This window comes from Gracilinanus agilis, chromosome 3 (genome assembly GCF_016433145.1).
Source record: "Gracilinanus agilis isolate LMUSP501 chromosome 3, AgileGrace, whole genome shotgun sequence".
In the NCBI taxonomy this organism is placed as follows: Eukaryota; Metazoa; Chordata; class Mammalia; order Didelphimorphia; family Didelphidae; genus Gracilinanus; species Gracilinanus agilis.
Genome location: NC_058132.1, coordinates 67,787,871 through 67,807,902, shown reverse-complemented (window position 1 = coordinate 67,807,902; position 20,032 = coordinate 67,787,871). Strand labels below are relative to the sequence as shown.

Genomic DNA, 20,032 nt, shown 5'->3' with positions numbered 1-20,032 from the left:
TCTAGGCCTGGGTCTCTATCCACTGAGTCACCTAGGATCCATGTTCTGTTCTCTTTTTATGAACCCAGAGTCTCCATCTCTCCCATTCAAGTTCCTACTGCAGGAACCAGCCTAGCCCTCTCCCCTTCTCTCTTCCTGTTCTTTTCTCCTCTATAAGAATCAAGTCCCTCCTATCTCTAGAGCTTTCTCTTGCTGATTCCTTAGAGTCCTAGGTTCTAGTCTTGGTGTTACCATTGACCCTCTCTGTTTTCGAAAACCTCTCTCTTCTCATCCTACTTTGATCCTCCCGACTCTGTGTCCACAAAACACTAAGGATCACAGATTCATGCTCTGCCCTCCTTTGGTTATTGTAGGGGTCCAGCTTGTCTTTCCAACAGGCTAGACATTCTCTATGGGGAGAGTTTGGGTATCCCTAACTTTACCCCTAATAAGGATGGAAGGGAGAAAAGAGGGGTAGAGTGGTTACCGTCTACCAGTGCCAGCCAAGCTAGGATCTAATCTGGGAGGGACAAGAGCAGAGGGAAAGAGAGAAAGGAATAACTGGTAAAGAGATGAGAAAATGCCCCCCCCACTTCCTTGCAGAGGTGAGGAGCTATGAATGTTGAACATGAATATACTGTCACACTCAGTTAATCGGTTGGTTAGTTTTACTGAACTGCTTTCTGCACACACACACACACCCTTTCTTTTCTATCCCTTATTACAAGGGACGGCTCCTTCAGTAAGGGAGAGGGAGGGATATATTTGGAAATGGTGACAATGTGAAAACAAAAGATATCAGGAAAAAAATGCTCAAAGGAAAAAGGAAGGGCCAAATTATTTTCAGGAAGAAGAAAGAGTTGCCTAATCAGACTCCGAGCCTCCACAATTGTGAGCTTCTGAGGAAAGGAGGAGGGACAAAGAGGAGAGGGAGGGAGAGAGAGAAAGGAAGCATCATAGAAAGTTTGGAACACAGTATTATTAGAGAACTGAAAAGAGTCGCAGACTAAGAGTCAGAAGACATGGATTCTAATCCCAACCATGCCGCTGACTCTACTGTGTGACCCTAGGCAATTCAATTCCACAATCTGAGGGCTGGACTAGTTGACCTGTGAGGGCACTTCCATCTCAGAAGTTCTGTGATGCTCTCTAACATGCCTGGAGAGACATCTGAAGCTTGCTGCATTTAGTGAACAGAGCTTTGGCACAATCAGACAGCCACTGGGCACCAGAGCTTAAGAACCATGATATGCCAGAGAGAAGCCAGAGGAGGGCAAACAAGATGGCAAAGGGCTGTGAGTCCATGCCATATGAAGATCCATTAAAGGAACTAGGGATATTTAGTCTGGAAAACAGAAAGCTCATGGTGGGCATGATATCTTTTTTTAAAACTTTTACCTTCTGCCTTAGAACCAATGAGTGGTAAGGGCTAGGCAATGGGGGTTAAGTGACTTGCCCAGGGTCACACAGCTAGAAGTGTCTGAGGCCAGATTTGAACCCAAGACCTCCTATCTAGGCTTGGATCTCAAACCACTGAGCCATCCAGCTGCCTCCTGTGGGCATGATATCTTTCTTCAACTATATGATGGGCCATAGGTGGAAGGATTAGTTCTGCTTAGTCCTAGAGAAGAGAACTAATGGATGGAAGATGTAAAGAATTCAATGTAGATTTAATGTCAGGAAAACTTTCCTCACAAAGAGAGCTATCAGGGCACTAGGTAGCACATAGAGAGCCAGAACTGTTGTTGGAAGGACCTAGGTTCAAATCTGGCCTCAGACACTTCCTAGCTGTGTGACCCTGGGCAAGTCACTTAACCCCAACTGCAGTCACTTACCTCCTCTGCCTTGGAACTGATACTTAGTAGGGATTAAAAGGATTAAAAACAAAAACCGATGAGAACTGCCCCCAAAGTGGATCCATCTACCTTGAGTAGAGGGATTGGAATGGTTCACCCCCTTAGAGGTGCTGGAGGACTATCTGTCAAGTATTCTATTGTGGGAATTCCTTTCAACTACAGATTGGATGAGACGGCCTTAGAGAAGGCTTATTAACGGCTCTAAATTCTGCGATTCTGTGATAAGACCATAACAGATTAGAGTGACTGCTGAGCCCCAAACTTAGCCCTCGAGAAGTGGCTGAAGGTTCTATTCCCAAATGTGGAGAGAAACCAGCAGTCATCATATCCATTCTCCACCAAGGCCATCAAGAACTGATACATAGAACCCAGGCCTGAGGTACCCATTCCCTTAGGCCCAGAGGGCACTTGACGGAAGAAATTGAGATGGCAACTATAATGTTCCCTTCAAAAAATGAGGGAGGCCATCCTGAAGTCAAGCACAAGACCTGAGAGGTAGCTAGACAGTGCATTTATCAAGCATTTGCTATGTGCCAGACACTGGGCTAAGTGTTTGAGATGCAAATGTTATCAAGCAAGGCAAATCTTGATCTCAAGGAACTAACATTTTAATGAGAGAAGACAACACATAAGGGCTGTGAGTTCAGGCACTGGGTAGGAGGAATTAGAGATCAGGTTTTAAACTGAAAATGTTGCCTTTGGAGGAGTTATAGAAGGGAGGAGCCCCCATGGAGTGGGGACTTGGAGGCCCAAAAAAGAGAAAAGGCGGGGAAGATCATGTAAGAGTACTGACCAACACTGGTGGATTTAGGGACTGCTTGGGAGGAGAGGTATGAGAAGTTCTCTGGCCCTGATCATCCCAGGGCAAGACTAAGAGGGGAGTGGTAAACAATGAAGGGGATCATAGAACTAGAGCTAGAAAGGACCTTTAGATCATTTGGTCCAAATTCTTTGTGGAATGGATGAAGAAACTAGAGCCCAGAGAAATAAAGTGATTTGCCTAATGCCACATGGGTAGTAAGTATGGCTCCTATCTTCAGTGTTCTTTCTACCATACCCCAATAAATCTACCTATTGGGGAAAGTCCATGGTAAGGCAAGGGGAAGAAATGGAGAAAGCTCACAGTGGGGCAGGAAGAAAGCAGAATCAGGAAAGATTCACAACAGAGCATTTGAGGCAGAAGGTGGGGGTAGGGGGCAATTAAGGAAGATTTGCTGTGGGGCAGGAAAAGATCTAAGAAGGCTCTCACAGTAGAGAAACAAAGTAAGCTCATTCTGGGGCAGAGAAGGGAGATTAGGAGAGGATCACTGTGGGATAGGAAGGAAGATTAGAGAAGGTTCAGGGCAGGACAGGGAAGAGGATCAGAGAAAAGGTTATGGAGCAAGGATGGGGAATCTGGGAAATTTCACCATGGTTCAAGGAAGGAAAAGGGTCAAGGAAAGCTCACTGTAGAATAACTTCTGCCCACACACAATGACCACTGCCTATTTCCAGCAGGACCATGTAGGAGCTCTCCGGGGCTGGCTTCTGACTATATACAACTCATCACTAAGTTCAGTACCATAATTTATTGCTGAGACAGAACTTTTGAGTGTGTTAAGGGGATGCTCTGAGCCTTAACCCTTTCTCTTCTCTCCATTTTGTCTAGGAAATCTGGTCCCTTTTATGTCTTCATTACTTTGGGACAGGACTTTGTGAAAACTCAAAAAGACTTTATCCTTTTTGAAGGAAACTTTAGACCAAAATAGAATTGTGTCCAGAGTAGCCAAGGTAAGAGGTGATAAATCCAATGAATGTGAGAGAGTGGGGAGCCCCATCTCCTAAGGAGAAATTCGGCTCCCCAAGCAATAAACCTAGTATTACATGACTGCATGGCTAGATTATAGTGCAGGAAGGAGCAGATACTCTAAGTCCCCATGAGTCTTTGTAGTAGTTGCTTCTAGTTTCTAAGCTAAATAAGAAGGGATGAGAATTGGGGAAGGTTCAGTGTTAGGAGTTGGTAAGAGAAAGCCAGGAAAAGGGGAGAGTAGAAAACAGCTCATCTTGATGCTGGGAAATAATCCAACTATTTTGGATTTCTATATTTTTAAGTCCTTATTTTCTGCCTTAGAATCAATATTAAGTATTGGTTTCAAGGCAGAAGAGTGGTAAAGGTTGGGCAATTGGAGTCAAGTGACTTGTCCAGGATCACACAGCTAAGAGCTATCTGAGGCCAGATTTGAATGTAAGACCTCCTGTCTCCAGGACTGGCTCTCTATCCACTGAGCCACCTAGCTTCCCCCTAGATTTCTATTTTGAATAATGGAAGAAAAATGACTAGATCCCCTTCCCAGGTATATACCCCATGAAAGTCAAAGAAAGAAACAAAGTTCCCATAAGTGCCAAAATATTCATAACAGAACTTTTTAGGATAGCAAAGAATTGGAAACAAAGTGATTTCCCATTGTTTTGGGGAGTGGCTGAATAAATAGTGGCACATAAACATAATGGAATTCTGAGAAACACAAGAAGATTTGTATGAACTAGTGCAAAGAAAAGCAGGACCATGAGAACAGTACACACAATGACAAAACCATAAATGTAGTGTACAGTAAAAGGAATCATAATGTAAGTAATAGAAAAACCAGGGGCAGTTTAGTTGGCTCAGTGGATAAAGCACTAGGCCTGGAGATGGGAAGTACTGGGTTTGAATCTGACCTCAGACACTTCCTAGCTGTGTGACCCAGCCCAGGGCAAGTCATTTAACCCCCCTTGCCTAACCCTTACCATTCTTCTGCCTTGGGAGTAATATTTAATATTGATTCTGTGAAAAGGAATTCTTTATTCTCTATTTTGAGTTAACACTTTGTTAGCCATCAAGTAAGAGAATTCACAAGTCAGGTATTTGGAGAGCTCCACCCTTTCAATCTAATCAATCAGAAACTTGTGAATCCTATGATAAGAGTTAACACCCTCAGAGGATAAGAGGTGTGAATCCCACAGACACTATCCCACCCTGGGCAGTGCTAGGCAATTTGGAAACGGTGATTGGCCCCTGTGAAGAAGGGAAGGGACAAAAAGTACTATAAAAGTCCTGGTCTTCATTGGTCATCTTCGACTGGTGACCTGCCTCTTGGAGGTAACTTGGGATTTGGACTGCCTCTTGGGTGAATGAATAGCTGGCCTTCCTTTCCTGGTGTCTGGAGAGAGATTAGTTTCGGAGAGGCCTTCCCTTCTTGGAGGAGGACTCTGGGTCCTCAGGCCTATTGAGGGTTAACAAGCCCTGCCAGGCTGAGTGGAGCCCTGGAGCAATATTTAGTGTGATAGGGTAGAGATATTTTCTCTACCCTCTTTTTGTATTTCTCTACTTTCACTCTTTCCATCCTCTTTGTAAATAAAGCTACTAAAAGTCATTTTAACTTGAGCTATAACATTTTTGAATCAGTGACCACAATATTAATTTAGAATTCTCACATATTTAGTCAAACCCTTAATTTAATTCCTTACAATTCTAAGATGGAAGGTAAAGGTTTTAAAAAGTTTTTAAAGAAAAGTCACTGAAGACCCTAGAGACAACTAAAGATATATCCTCTCCCATGACAGGGAGATAAAAGACTAGGAGAGACAATGTAGATATTGTCAGACAAGGTTTCTATCTACAGTGCTTTTGCTTCCTTGGTTTTCCTTGTCAAAAAGAAGGGTTCAGTCTGGAGGTGGAGGTGAGAAATAACTGTGATGTAAAGACATAAGGCATCAATAAAGCATTTTTTTAAAAACAGAAAGAAAATGGCTCACCATGAGGCAGGTCAGGCGGGGACCGGGTGCCAGCATCATTTCGTACTCGTTCCCACTGGAAATCATCATACTGGGCCTGACTATATTCACATGGTGCCACTGGATCTCCATCCTCGTCGAAAGAGCAGCCAGCTATAGGAAAAGAAAGCTAATTTACCTCAAATGCATCCAGGGGTCACCTTCCAGCTTACTGCTAGAACAAACTACTAGATTACTCCACCATAGCTCCTATATCTCCTCCCACCCAAGAGATTTGCAGAAACCAAACTTAACCTCCACTTTTAGAATATCATGTGGGAGATCAGATAGCACCGTGGGGCTGAGAGAGGGGAGATTAAAGGAAAGACTGGGAATAGGATCTGGGCTGATGTATTGGAGTCCCCACCCCTAGACTAAAACCACAGAACATCTTGTGTTTCCTAATTCAGGAGCCAATCCACCCACGGTGTATAATCTGATGTGGACATGCACTCACACTCAAAACACACCACACACATAACCAGATATATAAAATCTGCAGGCATGTTTGAGGCTATTTAGAGAAATATAGGAGGAAAGCATCAAGATGTTTACATCACTTATATGTTTTAGCACAAAAGCATTGAGCCATACTCTCTCACAGTTGGAAAGGACCTCAGAGGTCACCTAGTGAGTCTAGCTGAACCCTGCATGGAACATCTCCATCAATGTCATTTATTAATTCAATTCTCTCTGCCCTCAAGGAGCTTACATCGTAGGAGCAAGATTAAAAGATATGTTCAGTCATTTTCTGTTACATCTGACTCTTCCTGACCCCATTTGGGAGTTTCCTTGGTGGGATTTTCTTGGCAAAGGTACTTGAGTGGCTTGCTGTTTCCTTCCGCAGCTCATTTGACAGATGAGGAACTGAAGGAAACAGGACTAAGTAATTTGCCCAGGGTCACACAGCTAGTAATTGTCTGAGGTCGAATTTGAACTCATGAAGATGTCTTCCTGATTCCAATCTCAGTGCTCTATCCACCATACCACCTAAAAGGTATAGAAATAAGTAAATAGAAAATACATACAAAGTCATACAATGTAATTTCATAAGAAAGAGCACACTAATTACTAGGGGAATTGGGAAAGAAGTCACACAATAAATGGCACCTATGATATATAAAAATAAAGCTAGGAATCTCACCAGATAGTGAGAAGAAAGTATATTCCAGACATGGGAGACTGCACAAAAGTGAGAGATGATATTTCATTATGGGAAATAGGTAATTGGACAGTTTGACTAGAAAGAAGCATATAGGAGGGAGAGTAATATGAAATAAGATCTTTTTCTGATATCAATATACATGAAATGACTGATTACCAATGTGGAGATCATTTTTGAATCATTTGTCTATATAAAGCCAGACCAATGACTTATTGGTTCAAAGATTAGTACCAACAAGAAGAAAGTATAAAAATGAGAAGATATGGAACATGTCCAAAGTAACTCCAACCTGTTTAATTTCAACAAGCTGTTGATTCTCAAACATGGGAAATGGATTAACAGACATAGGCACAGATTACTGTCATTTCCCAAGAAAGTCAATCATCACACTAAGGATACCAAAGAAGCTTAAAAATCCCTCAATCCAGAAAAACACTTAGTCACTTTACTAAGCACGAGATATGACAGTAAAGGACAATGCTATTGTAGAACAAAAATTCTCTTTGAAAAATCTTATAAAAAGGATAGTAAACTGCTATAAGCAATTTTGCCACATAAAGCAGTAGAAGCACATTTACAGAAAGTTAAGAAAGACCCAACTAAGCTAGATCATACTGAGGACATTTAAGGATGGAACTGGATAGAGGACAGAGTAGAAAAAGGCTAAAAGCTGTAAATATCTCTACACCAAACTCTTTTTCTCTGTCAACAAGAATGAAGCTACCATCTTTGAATTCTAACATCATAGTCCCCAGGATCTTGCACAAGACAATAAAAATGGCACTAAAAGAGGGGAAAAAACATAGACCTTATTCTAACAAAAACAAAAAGGCAACCAAGACAAAATCAATAACTACTAACATGTCTACTTTCCTATTTCTAAAAAATCTTCAGGATAATAATCTACATGCACACTGAGGGCATGTGATGAACATAAGAGAAGGGAACAGGAAGGCTTTTACAAATGTTAAACAGCAAACCAAATCTTTCTATTCATACAAGTTACTGAAAGGTACAAATAGTACAAGATTCTTCTGTCCTTATTGTTCATTGACTATTTAAAAGAATTTTACTTGGTGGAACAAAAACTACCTTAAAAGCTCTGCTATAACAAGGTAACTTCTGTGCACAAGTCAAAGTCATACAAGATTCCTTTAAAGAGCAGAAATTACTTCATTCAGTAACATTCTGGATATGAATATCAAGCAAGGCTCAATAGTTGCCTGGGACATTATTCTCTATGTTACAAAACAAGGTGCCAGCCTGCATTGGTAAAGGTAGTTTCTTCATCAGAGTTCTCTATACCAAAAAAAAAAAATCATAGTTTCAGACCAAAAAAAGGAGGAAAGGCCTAACGCAGTGAGATATGTGCTCACCAAAAACATCTGTCACTGTCATGGAAGATTTCCAAGATACTGCTGTTTAAAGATGGTACTATACTAATTGTATCAGGGCCCAAAACATTTCAGAGACCTATTAAAGCCTATTACCTCTGAAAAGAGTTTTGCCTTACAATCCACACTGGGAAAACCAAATGGATGAAGCATACCTATAATCCAGACTATTGGTATGCTGTCAGGTGGATATCCCAGAGAGCAGGGTCATCCGTACATAAGCCTTGGACTGGCACTGCAGCTAGACAATGCAGTGGGTCCAAAATCAAATAGGAGGAAGAGCATAGGCTAGATTGACCTTGTGAAACTGTGCCATGCTTTTAAAGACCCCCAGTGTCCTTCTGGAACAAAGCCTCATCAGTATTCTCCCATTAATGTTATCTGTCTGTGAATCACAGACAACAATCTCTGAAAATTCAACCTTGGAGATCATCCAAAGGGCAATGGAGAAGTAACTAAGGAACCTCAGTAGAGTGCAAGACAAAATCAAGATGATTTGGTGAAATGATATAAAGAATATCATCAAAGAAATGCATAAGATGAAAAAGGAGAACAGTCCTGTAGTAAGAATAAAACATAACCAATGAAAAAAGTCTACATATTCTACTGGTAGCCATGAAATGTTAAGATCCCCAAGAACCTGAGAAGAAGGTGAAAGTGTTCATGGTTTATGATTTGCATAATTGGAGAGAGTACACATATCAAAGCCATCATAGATTTGGGCCATGGTCTTGACTATTGGGAGATTTTTTGGATCATGACTGTTATGCAGTGTCTTAATTATACTTTCCTGGTTTCTGTCATCTATCAATTTGATAAGTATGCCATTTATTCCAAAATCCAAGTGACCAGTGAAAATGTTAAACAGCAGAGTACCAAGGCCCCTGAGATGATCCACCAGACATCTCCCTCCAAGTTGATATCTGTGATATTGGAAATTTGGGGGTCCTTGAACTAATTTTGAGGTCCTGGATCTAAACTTCCTGTGGAAGTTTAGGGGTCTTCAAACTAAATTTCCCATGATTCCTTGCTTGTGTAATCACATAGACAGGAAGAGTAATAATGTAGAGAAAAGTATAAAGACTGAGGACTGGATTGGTACTTCCTTTTTGGTGATTTGGAACGGAGCCAGGATGGGAGGAGGAGATAATGACGATCCTTTCAAACTAACTCTTAATACGGAACGTGACTTCATTTCTCTAATGACTACCAATAAATCCTTTAAAACCCTTATATTTTTAAATCTATCCTTTTATACCCATTTTATTTCTTACACCATACCATTAATGGCCACTATTTGTGTGTAGCCAATCAACCAGTTCTAAATGCACAAAATTGTTTAATCATCTAACCCATTTTTCTCCATACTTTCCACAAGAATATCATGAGAGACTTCATCAAATCTTTTCCTAAAATCTACATAAGCTCTCTGTCTTTCTCTCTCTGTTCCTGTATTTCTCTGTCTGTTTCACTCTGTATGTCTCTCTTTGTCTTTCTGTCTGTCCTTCTGTCTGTCTGTCTCTCAGTTTCTCTCTGTCTCTCTCTTTCCCTGTCTCTGTGTGTATCTGTCTGTCTCTCCCTCAGACTGCCTGTCTCTCTCCCCCTTTTTCTTTTCCTTCTTAGTACAAAGCTTTTTTGACTAGGTTTCTAAGACTCCAGGCAAATTTCTTCTTACTGGCTCTCATTAGGTATACTGCATCCCTGGTCAAGAGTCCATCAATACTATTATTTTAAGTCCTCAATATTCTACTAGTCAGTCAGTCAATTAGCATTTTTTAAACTCTTACCTTCTGTCTTAGAATCACTACAAGTATCACTTCCAAGACAGAAGAGCGGGAAGGGGGTCAAGTGACTTGTCAAGGATCACACAGCTAGGAAGTGTTTGAGGTCAGATTTGAACCCAGGACCTCCTGATTCTAGATTTGACACTTTATCCACTGAGCCACCTAACTGCCCCTAATTAGCATTTATTAAGTGCCATATATGTGCCAGGCATTATATTAAGCACTATTATAATAAAAAATGAATAATAATTCTCATTTCCATAGAGCTTTAAGTTTTAGAAAATGATTTCTTCGTGACAATTTTATGAAGTGGATAGTGCAAATACCATTTTTGTTATCCCCAATTTACAGATGAGGTACCTGAGGTTTAGAGAAAGTAAGTGATTTGCCTACAGTCACACAGCTAGTATCAGAATCAGGATTCAAACCCAGTTCTCCTAACTCTGAGTATTGCCCTTTTCCCACTAAACCAAGGATTTTCCATTTTCTGGACTTCATGACCTTGCCACATAGACAGTGAAAATCCTCACTTTAAAAAAAAAAAAAAAAAAAGACTGAGTGTTTTCACTCAAGCTAGACGTGCAAGGGCCAGGACCTACTCTGATAGGTTCAAAAGTTTTCACCTGCTCCATTTTTCCCTAGTGGCTGATTTGCCCCTCCTTAGAAATCCTCAAACCCTTGGTTCCTGGGGTCTCACTATTTAAATGTCAAATTGACTGTGAACTCGATATGCTTAGCTTATTGTAGCTCAGAACTCATAAGCTCTAAAGGTCTGCCAGGCTCAATCTTCCTGGTGTTGGGGATTACAGGTGGGCCCCACCACTCTCAGTGGAAATCCTCACTTTCAAAAAAAGAGTAAAAAAGGGGCAGAGGGAACCAATTAAATAAAAATTTTACCACATGGAAATTAGTCCTGTTTTCTGAACTCTTCCTATTAAAAGGCTCTGCTTCATTTCTAATCATTTTCACAAATTTCTAAAAATTGGAGGCAGTGGGGAAGAGTTAAGTGGCTCAGTGAATTGAGAACCAGGCCTTAACAGAAGGTCTTGGGTTCACATCTATCCTCAGACACTTCCTAGCTGTGTGACCCTGGGCAAGTCACTTAACCCCCGTTACCTAGCCCTTACCACTCTTCTGCTTTGGAACCAATAACAGTATTGAATCTAAGATAGAAGGTAAGAGTTTTTTAAAAATTGAATCTGGGAGGCCTATGGGCACTCAGTAAACATTTATGAAATCCCTACTATGTGTCAGGTGCTATGCTAAGTGCTGTGAAAAGAAAGGATGAAAAAAAATTATTACCTGCCCTTAAGGAGCTAGTGGAGAAACAAAGTTTCCAGGAGGGGAATCAAAATCTAAGACAGGCTCCAGCACAATCAGGGCTGTTGCTCACGTTCCCATCCTGCCCAGTGCAATTCTAACCTCCTCCAAGGACCCTTCACTGACTTCTCCAAGTAGCTGGTAGAAAACAGGGATAGAGCACTGGTCCTAGACTCAAAGACTTGAGTTTAAATCCAGTCTCAGTCACTTACTAGTTATTTGACCCAGAGTAAGTCATTTAACTTCTGTTTGCCTCAGTTTCCCCATTTGTAAAGTGAGGATAATAATAGGACCTACCTCTATACTGATAATTCTCAAATCTACCTTTCCTGCCCCAACTTTTCTCCTGATTTCCAATCTCACATCTCCAAATCTTCAACTGCCTTTCAGACATCTCTAACTGGATGTCCAGTTGACATCTTAAACTCAATCTTTCCAAATGAAGTCACTGTGTTTCTCCCCAAAGCTTTCCCATCCTGCCTCCTGCTCCCTTCCCTCTTACTGGAGAGGCCAATACCACCCCAGTCCCTTGGGCTCACAACCCGGGAGTCATCCTCAACTCCTCCCTACACATCATCTCCTATATCCATTCTGTTCCTAGGTCTATCTATTTCACCTTTGCAATATCTCTCAAAGACTCCTCCCTTTCTCCTCTGACACTGCCACTACTCTAGTGGAGCCCCTCATCGCTTCATGTCCTTACTATTGTAATAGTTTGCTGGTGGGTCTGCCTACCCCAAGTCTCTCCCCACTCCAACTGATCCTCCATTAAGCCACTAAAGTGGTTTTCCTAAATCACAGATCCTATCATATCTCTCCCCTATTCAATAAATTCCAGTGGCTCCCTATTCCTCCAGTATCAAATGCAAAATGTTCTGTTTCACAATCAAAGCCCTTTATTGCTTAGCCCCCTCCTATCTTTGTAGTATCCTTTTTTTTAACTATTTTTGACAATTGTTTTCTGACATTTTATGATTCATATTTTCTTTCACCTCTCCCAGCAGTAAATAGTCTGATATAAATTATATCAGGGCTTCTATGCAATACATTTTTCCATATTATTCATGCCATGACAAAAGACACATATTAAACATACAATAAAAAAAACTTATGGGGGCAGCTGGGTGGCTCAGTGGATTGAGAGTCAGGCCTAGAGATGGGAGGTCCTAGATTCAAATCTGGCCTCAGACACTTACTAGCTGTGTGACCGTGGGCAAGTCACTTAACCCCCATTGCCTAGCCCTTACCACTCTTCTGCCTTGGAGCCAATACACAATATTAACTCCAAGATGGAAGGTAAGGGTTTTAAAATAAAAAAATTATGAAAAGAATAAATTGGAAGATGGCATGCTTTGATCTGCCATCAGACTCCAATAGTTCCTTCTTTGACTATGGATAGTATTTTCTATCATGAGTCCCTTATGGATATCTTGGAAATTTGCTTTTCTAATAATAGTTTAGTCCTTTACCGTTTATCAACACAGAATATTTCTATTATTGAATACACTGTTCTCCTCCTTCTGCCCACTTCACTTCACATCAGTTCATATAAGTCTTTCCAGGTTTTTCTGAACTCATCCTATTTGTCATTTCTTATGGCACAATAACATTCCATTACAACCATAAACCACAACTTGTTCAGCCATTCCCACCAGAGTTTGTTACTAGAAAGCCAGAGGGACTGCAGAGGAGCTGCTCCTTTCCCCTTCTCTACACAGGCCTGAGGGCATTTTTTCACTTCATCCATCCCTCTGCCCAGCAGCCCAATAGGAGTGCTTCCTCCCTTCCCTGTCTGGGGGGGAGAGGGCACAGCATTCAGTCTCTGAGATGGGGTGGGGCATAGCATGCAGTCTCTAAAAGCATAGCATTGCCATCACTGCCTTAGATCATTCATCAATTGGATAATGTTTTGTATTCTTCTAAGTTTGAGTTGGTTCTCTATATATTGGAGAGATTAGGCCTTTGCTAGAGTCACTCACTATAAAAGTTTTTTCCCAATTCATTGTTTCCCTCTAAACTTGGTTGTATTGATTTTGTTTGTACAGAAGCTTTTTAATTTAATTTTAATGTAATCAAAAATTATCTATTTAATTTTTAGTAATATATTCTATGGTTCTTTAGTCATAAATTCTTCCCTTATCCATAACTCTGAGAGGTACACTTTTCCATGTTCCCCTAATTTGTTTATGATGTCATGCTTTATTTCTAAATCAAATATCTGTTTTGACTTTATCTTGGTGTAGGTGTGAGATGTTTACCTAGTTTGGGCCATACTATTTTCCAGTTTTCCCAGGAGTTTTTGTTACAATAATGAGTTCTTCCCACAAAAGCTTGGATCTCTGGGTTTATCAAACATTAGGTTACCACGATCCTTAACTAACTATGTATTGACTAAATCCATTCCACTGATCCACTATTCTTTTTCTTAACCAGTACCAGATTGTTTTGATGATTACCACTTTATAGTATGGAGATCTGATATGACTAGGCCTTCTATCATTTTTTATTAATTCCTTTAATAATTTTTAGCCTTTTCTTCCAGATGAATTTTATTATTTTTTTCTAGCTCTATGTAATAATTTTTAGGTGGTTTGATTGGCATAGCACTGAAAAGGTAAATTAATTTAGGTAGGATTGTCATTTTTATTATGCTGGCTTAGCCTATTCATGAGTGATTCATGTTTTTCCAACTCTTAGGTCTAACTTTTTTGTGTGAAAAGTGTTTTATACTTGTGTTCATTTTATAATTGTGTTCATTTAGTTGCTGGATTGGTTTTGGTATGTAAACTCATGTAGGTATTTAATATTGTCCTTTTATAGTCTTCTTATACATTGCTATCTGACATATAGTCTTTGATCCAGTGACACTAGCCTCCTAACTGTTCCATAAACAAAATGGAGTCATTTCTGAGCTCCAGGAATTGTTTCTGGTTGTCCTCCATACTTGGCATACTCTTCCTCCCCTATCCCATCTACCAACCTCCCTGGCTTCCTTTAAGTCCTAACTGAAATCTCATATTTTACTGAAAGCCTTCCCCAACCATTCTGAATTCTTAGTGACTTCCCTCTATTAATTAATTCCTACATATCTTTTATATACCTAGCTCTGAATATATTTGTTTGCATCTTGTCTCTCCCATTACATTAAAAGCTCCTTGAGGGCAAAAACTGTTTTTTGACTCTTTTTGTATCCCTAGCACTTAACACAATGCCTGGCACATAGTAGATGCTTAATAAATGTTTACTGATCATCTACCTTCCAGGATCAAATGAGATAATAATTGTAAAGCACTTAGTAAAGTGCCTTGGAGGCAGTAAGTGAGATGTGAATATTAGCTATTATTGTCATATTCTCCAGAATTCACTGATCTCTCCCTCCTCTGAAGTCCTACAACATTTATAATGGGCCCCACACAATCTAGCCCTTGATTATATCAAGAGTCATCTCCTAAACTTCTACTAAAGTTCTCCTCTGGGGCCTTATGGGAATGTAGAGGCAATTCTCACATACTAAAGTTTATTTAGGGCTATGATGGTGAAATACAAGTTCTGATAGATCCTACAAAGCTAAAAAGGCATCGGGTAAAAATAAATTAAAAAGGACTTAAGTATGAGCTACCGGTGGACCGTGCATCTTTCTTCAGAGAATCAACAGAGCTAAGTGAGGGGAGATTTACAACCAAGAGGTTGACCACTTAATTCATTTTTTTTGGTTCCACAACTTATAGGTTTATTATTGGTGTAATAGAAAGATCACAGGGGGCAGCTGGGTAGCTCAGTGGATATTGAACCAAAGCTGGAGATGGGAGGGCCTGAGTTCAAATTTGATCTCATTTCCTACAATTATGACCCTGGGCAAGTCACTTAATCCTAATTGCCTAGCCCTTGTTGCTCTTCTGCCTTAGAATCAATACCTAATATCAATTCTAAAAGGTTTTTTTTTTTTAAGAAAAGTTACAGAAATTGGCATTAAAGGATCTGTGTTCAACTCCTGTTTCTGCTAGTTTTTAGCTATACAACATTGACAAGATACTTAATCACTATGGGACCCAGTTTTTTCATGTTAAAAAAATTTTCTTTTAGTTAAAAAAAAAAGCAAGGAAATTAAACCAGATGGTTTTTGAAGTCTTTTCCAATGTCTGCAAGTTTTATCAACCTCTGGGACCATCTACTAATTAAAGCATTAAAAAGCTGGAATTTACTCAGCAAAGGAATCCCTTAACCAATGAAATCACCAACTTTTCCAAGTATTGTTTACTATAACTTCATCTCTAGCAATTCTTCTCTTCGTCCCTTCTACCAGTCTTATTTTGTGAATTCTCCATTCCAAGTAAACTGGCCTGTGAGCTGTTTTCCTACGCTGCATTGTGGTTCCCACCTCCACTGCTTTGCCCAGGCTGTGGCCCCTCTCTGGAATGGGCATTGTCTTCACCTCTTCCTCTTAGAATCCTTAGATTTTCCTTAGATGCTCCTCCTACATGAGGCCATTTATGGTATTCTCCCTTGTTAGCATCCTGCTATTTAAATCACTTTGAGTTACTTTAGTAAATTAAATAGCAAATTTCTAATCTTTGTACATATTGTATCCCTCAGTAGAACATAATCTCTTTCAAGGAGAACAATGTTTCACTTTTCTTTTTGTAGCCCAGTGCCTATCTCAGTGCCTTACCCAGAGTAGGTAGGTTGTTGTTATTGTTCAGTTTTGCCTGACTCTTTGTGGCCCCATTTGGGATTTTCTAGGCAAAGATACTGAAAAAGTTTTTACCATTTCCTTTTCGGGCTCATTTTACAGATGAGGAAATTGAGGCCAACAGGGTTAAGTGACTTGGCCAGGGTCACCCAGTGTCTAAGATCAAATTTGAATTCAGGAAGATGAATCCTCTGGATTCCAGACCCAGCACTCTATCTACTGTGCCACCTAGCTTAAGAAATGTTTATTGAATTAAGTTGAATTGCCCAATCTCTTTCCCCACCCCTATTTTACAGATGAGAAATGAGGAAATTTGGGCTGAGAAGAGGGAGTGGTTTGCCCAAGGTCCCATATCAAGTTACTGGCTGAACTAGACTCAACCCTGGGTCTCTGGACTTGCAGCCTTGTGTTGGTTCCACAAGAACCTTTTAAAGGACATATCCTGGTTGTTTTGTGGGCTCAGGGCCATGAAGAGCTCAGCTTCATTTCCCTCAAGCTACAACTTAACTGTCCCTTGAGAGAAAGAAGTTAAGGAAGCTTAGAAGTTCACCTTGCCATTATATACTTGAGGGGGCCAAGTTTAGAGGCTGAAGAAGCCTATCATAAGGCTCAGCCATCACTGCTGACCCTCTGTCTCAACCAACAAATGTTGTGGGGGTAACTAGGTGGCTCAGTGGATAGAAAACCAGGCCTAGATATGGGAGGTCCTGGGTTCAAATCTCATCTCAGACACTTCCTAACCCCCACTGCCTAGCCCTTACTGCTCTTCTGCCTTAGAACCAATACCCAGTATTGATTTTAAGAAAGAAGGTAAGGGTTTAAAAAAGAAGCAAAATATTCTTCCTAGTTTCTAAAAAGGGGAAGAAGATGGAGTCTTCCATTATTAGATGCTAATACACTGTTGGTAGAGCTGTTCAACCATTCTGGAAAATAATTTAGAATGATTCAAAAGAAAATTCTAGGGGGCAGCTGAATAGCTCAGTGGATTGAGAGTCAGGCCCATAGATGGGGAGGTCCTAGGTTCAAATCTGGTCTCAGACACTTCCTAGCTGTGTGACCCTGGGCAAGTCACTTAACCCCCACTGCCTAGCCCTTACTGCTCTTCTGCCCTAGAACAAATACCTAGTATTGATTCTAAGACAGAAGGTAAGGGTTTAAAAATAAATTCTAGAATTATGCAAGATGCTATCCATACTCCTTGAACTAGAAATCTCACTAAAGGGCATATACCTCCCCAAAGAGAGCAAAGCCCAAAAGTCCTGAAAGATACTGAAATATTCACATCACCTTTTTGTTGTATCAAAAAGCTAGAAACAACGTGGCTATCCACTGAGGAATAGCTGAAAAAATTGTGGTAAAAGAATGAAATGTAATATTATTAACCCATTAGAATCAAAGAATTCACAGAAACATGGGAGGGCTTGGATGGACTTATTTAAAGAGAAATTAGCAGGACTCGGGGAACACTATACACAAGAACAGCTGTCATATAAATGCCTAGAATACTAAAACGAAGATGAGTAATTGCACTGACCACGCTTGGCCCCATAAAACAGATGAGGGAGCAAATCCCTGCTTTGGGAGAGGAGGTGGGGGACTCTGGGTATGGAATGATGTATACACTGCCAGACAAATTCTCTGAGTCTGTTGGCATTTCTTAACTGGTTTTCTTTGTTACAAGAGAAGGTTTGTGGAGGTGGGAAAGACAATGGTATTTTTTTAAGAAATCAATAAAACTCTCTTAAAATCAAAAGCCAACAAGTTTCTTCTCCCACTTTCCAATCTCATTTCCTATTACCATGCTTAAATATTCTCTATTTCAGTCAAACTAACTTGCTAGCTATCCCAGGAACACAGCATTATGTTTCCAATTTTCTATTTGGGCACAGATAGACACACACACACACACACACACACACACACACACACACACACTCGCTCACTCACTCACTCACACACACACCGTATCTTTTCCTCTCCTCTCCCTCTTAGAATCTCCACATAGGTATATGGCATTCAATTTCTCCAGGACAGGGCCATTTTATTTTTGTTTTTATATCTCTACAACTGAAGACAGTATCTTGCATGCAGTAGTGGCTTAACAAATACTATTAAATAGAATTGAATTGAATGACCAACTAGATGATAAACTATTAAAAGATAGAAACCATAACTTAAACTTCTATTGGGCAGCTAGGAATTCAAATCAAGGCTCAGATACTTACTAGCTGGGCGACCCTGGGCAAGTCACTTAATCCCTATTTGCCTCAGTTTCCTTATTTGTCAAATGAGCTGGAGAAGGAAATGGCAAACCACTGCAGCATCTTTGCCAAGAAAACCCCCAATGGAGTCACAAAGAGTGAGACATGACTGAATATTTACCTCATACTTCTGATGCCCTGAAATTCATGGCACAATTACCATTGCCCAGACAACGGAAGGAGGGGCAGAGGATTGAGGGGAGCACATTGAGATAAGAGCAGAGAAAGAGGAAGAAGAATAACCAATTGACAAGTCTTTACAGAACACCTAATATATGGAATGCCCTGAGAGAGATAGGATGCCTAACACAATGCCTTCCATTCTGCTGATGACAATGTCATATGGTGAGAGGCATCCTGGATAATGTGGACCAATGGGCTCTTTAGAGATTGTTTTTTTAATTTCTATCTCTGTAAGAAATGCTGGAGTCAGCAGCCTACCCTAGTTGTGGAGTGAATGTTTTAATTCTATTAGTATCCAGGAGGCAGGCAGGGGAAACTGAGGGTTCTTGGAGGCCAAACTGCCTTCTGGGATCCCTGACAGCCCATAGATCCTAAGTGGCACAAGCCCGTGACTGCCAAGTAAATAGACTCAGACCTCCAGACATATGCCTGTGACTCCTCTCCCTTTTGTTTACAGAGAACCAGTTTCAATACAGACCACCCACAATTATCTAAGGCTTACTCTAGGAAGTATTGTGCCTTCCTCATCTTCCCCTGCCCATCTTCACCAAATCTCATCCAGTACTAGGGTCCAGACATATTGACCCTGGCCCAGGGTGGCCCTAGCCTAGGCGGATCATGGCCTAGACAAGCCTGATTGACCACTCCACATCCTAAAATCACCAGTCTGAACCCTGGCCCAGGCCAATCAGGCACACAGGTTGACCAATAGCACTGGAGCACACAGACCTGGCTGATCAGGCTATCCCTCCCATGAATGCATATGCACACCCCTGCCCTAACCAATGAGACTGACTCTCCCACCCAAAACAATAAAGCAACTCTTGATCCAGACTGACTGGGGGACCCCAGCCAGTGACCAAACATTTCAAGAGCTTCAGTTTCCATGACTCAACTCCAAAAAGGTCCCACAGGATGGATTCTGAGCTCCAGGTTCCCAGGGAAAGAATACTTCCCCTCCTCATTACAGACTCTTCATAGAGGGAAAGAGGAAGAGAGGATCCTTCACAGGGGCGGAGGTAATGTAACACACAAAAAAAAAATCATGAAAAGAGCACTGAGTTTGACACTAAAAAGCATAGGCTTTGTACCTCTAACTAGACTGTGACTTTAGTTAAGTCACTTTCTCCCTGTAAGCATCCATTTCCTCCACTGTAAAATGATAAGGCCAAACTGGATGACTCTGAGATCCCTTGATAGCATTAACATTCTATGATTCTGTGATCTTCCTCCCACTATGGCCATCCATCTCCCCATGAGGTAAGGTTCTAGCCTAGGACCTAATGATCTAAGAACAAAGAGGAAACTGGGAGCCTGGACTCCTGAGATTATTTCCAGGTCCTAGAGGAATAAACAAGCATTAATGAGTCAGTGCTGGGTGAAATTAAAAGTATGGTCTATTTAAGCTTAGGAGAAACCAACAAGAAAGTGGCAGAGATCGTGATCCTTTCCCCACCAAGACAGAATAGAGGATGCTCCCACCTTGGGGGAGCATTGTCATTTATTTTTATATAAATATAATATGACCTGTAACATATTATACATATGATTTGCTAAAAATATGTAATGAATTATAACAAATATGTTTATCCAAGAAAAATAAATTCT

At 40.7% G+C, this 20,032-nt stretch overlaps 1 protein-coding gene across 1 annotated transcript in view; it reads right to left on the bottom strand.

Annotated features, from left to right (window-relative positions):
• The window catches only part of PTPRU (protein tyrosine phosphatase receptor type U), a 128,559-nt gene that overhangs the window by 85,926 nt on the left and 22,601 nt on the right, over nucleotides 1–20,032 (bottom strand). Inside the window, exon 2 of the mRNA XM_044667962.1 lies at nucleotides 5,610–5,741. Coding sequence (XP_044523897.1) covers nucleotides 5,610–5,741 — 132 coding nt within the window. The remainder of the gene's footprint in view (nucleotides 1–5,609; nucleotides 5,742–20,032) is intronic.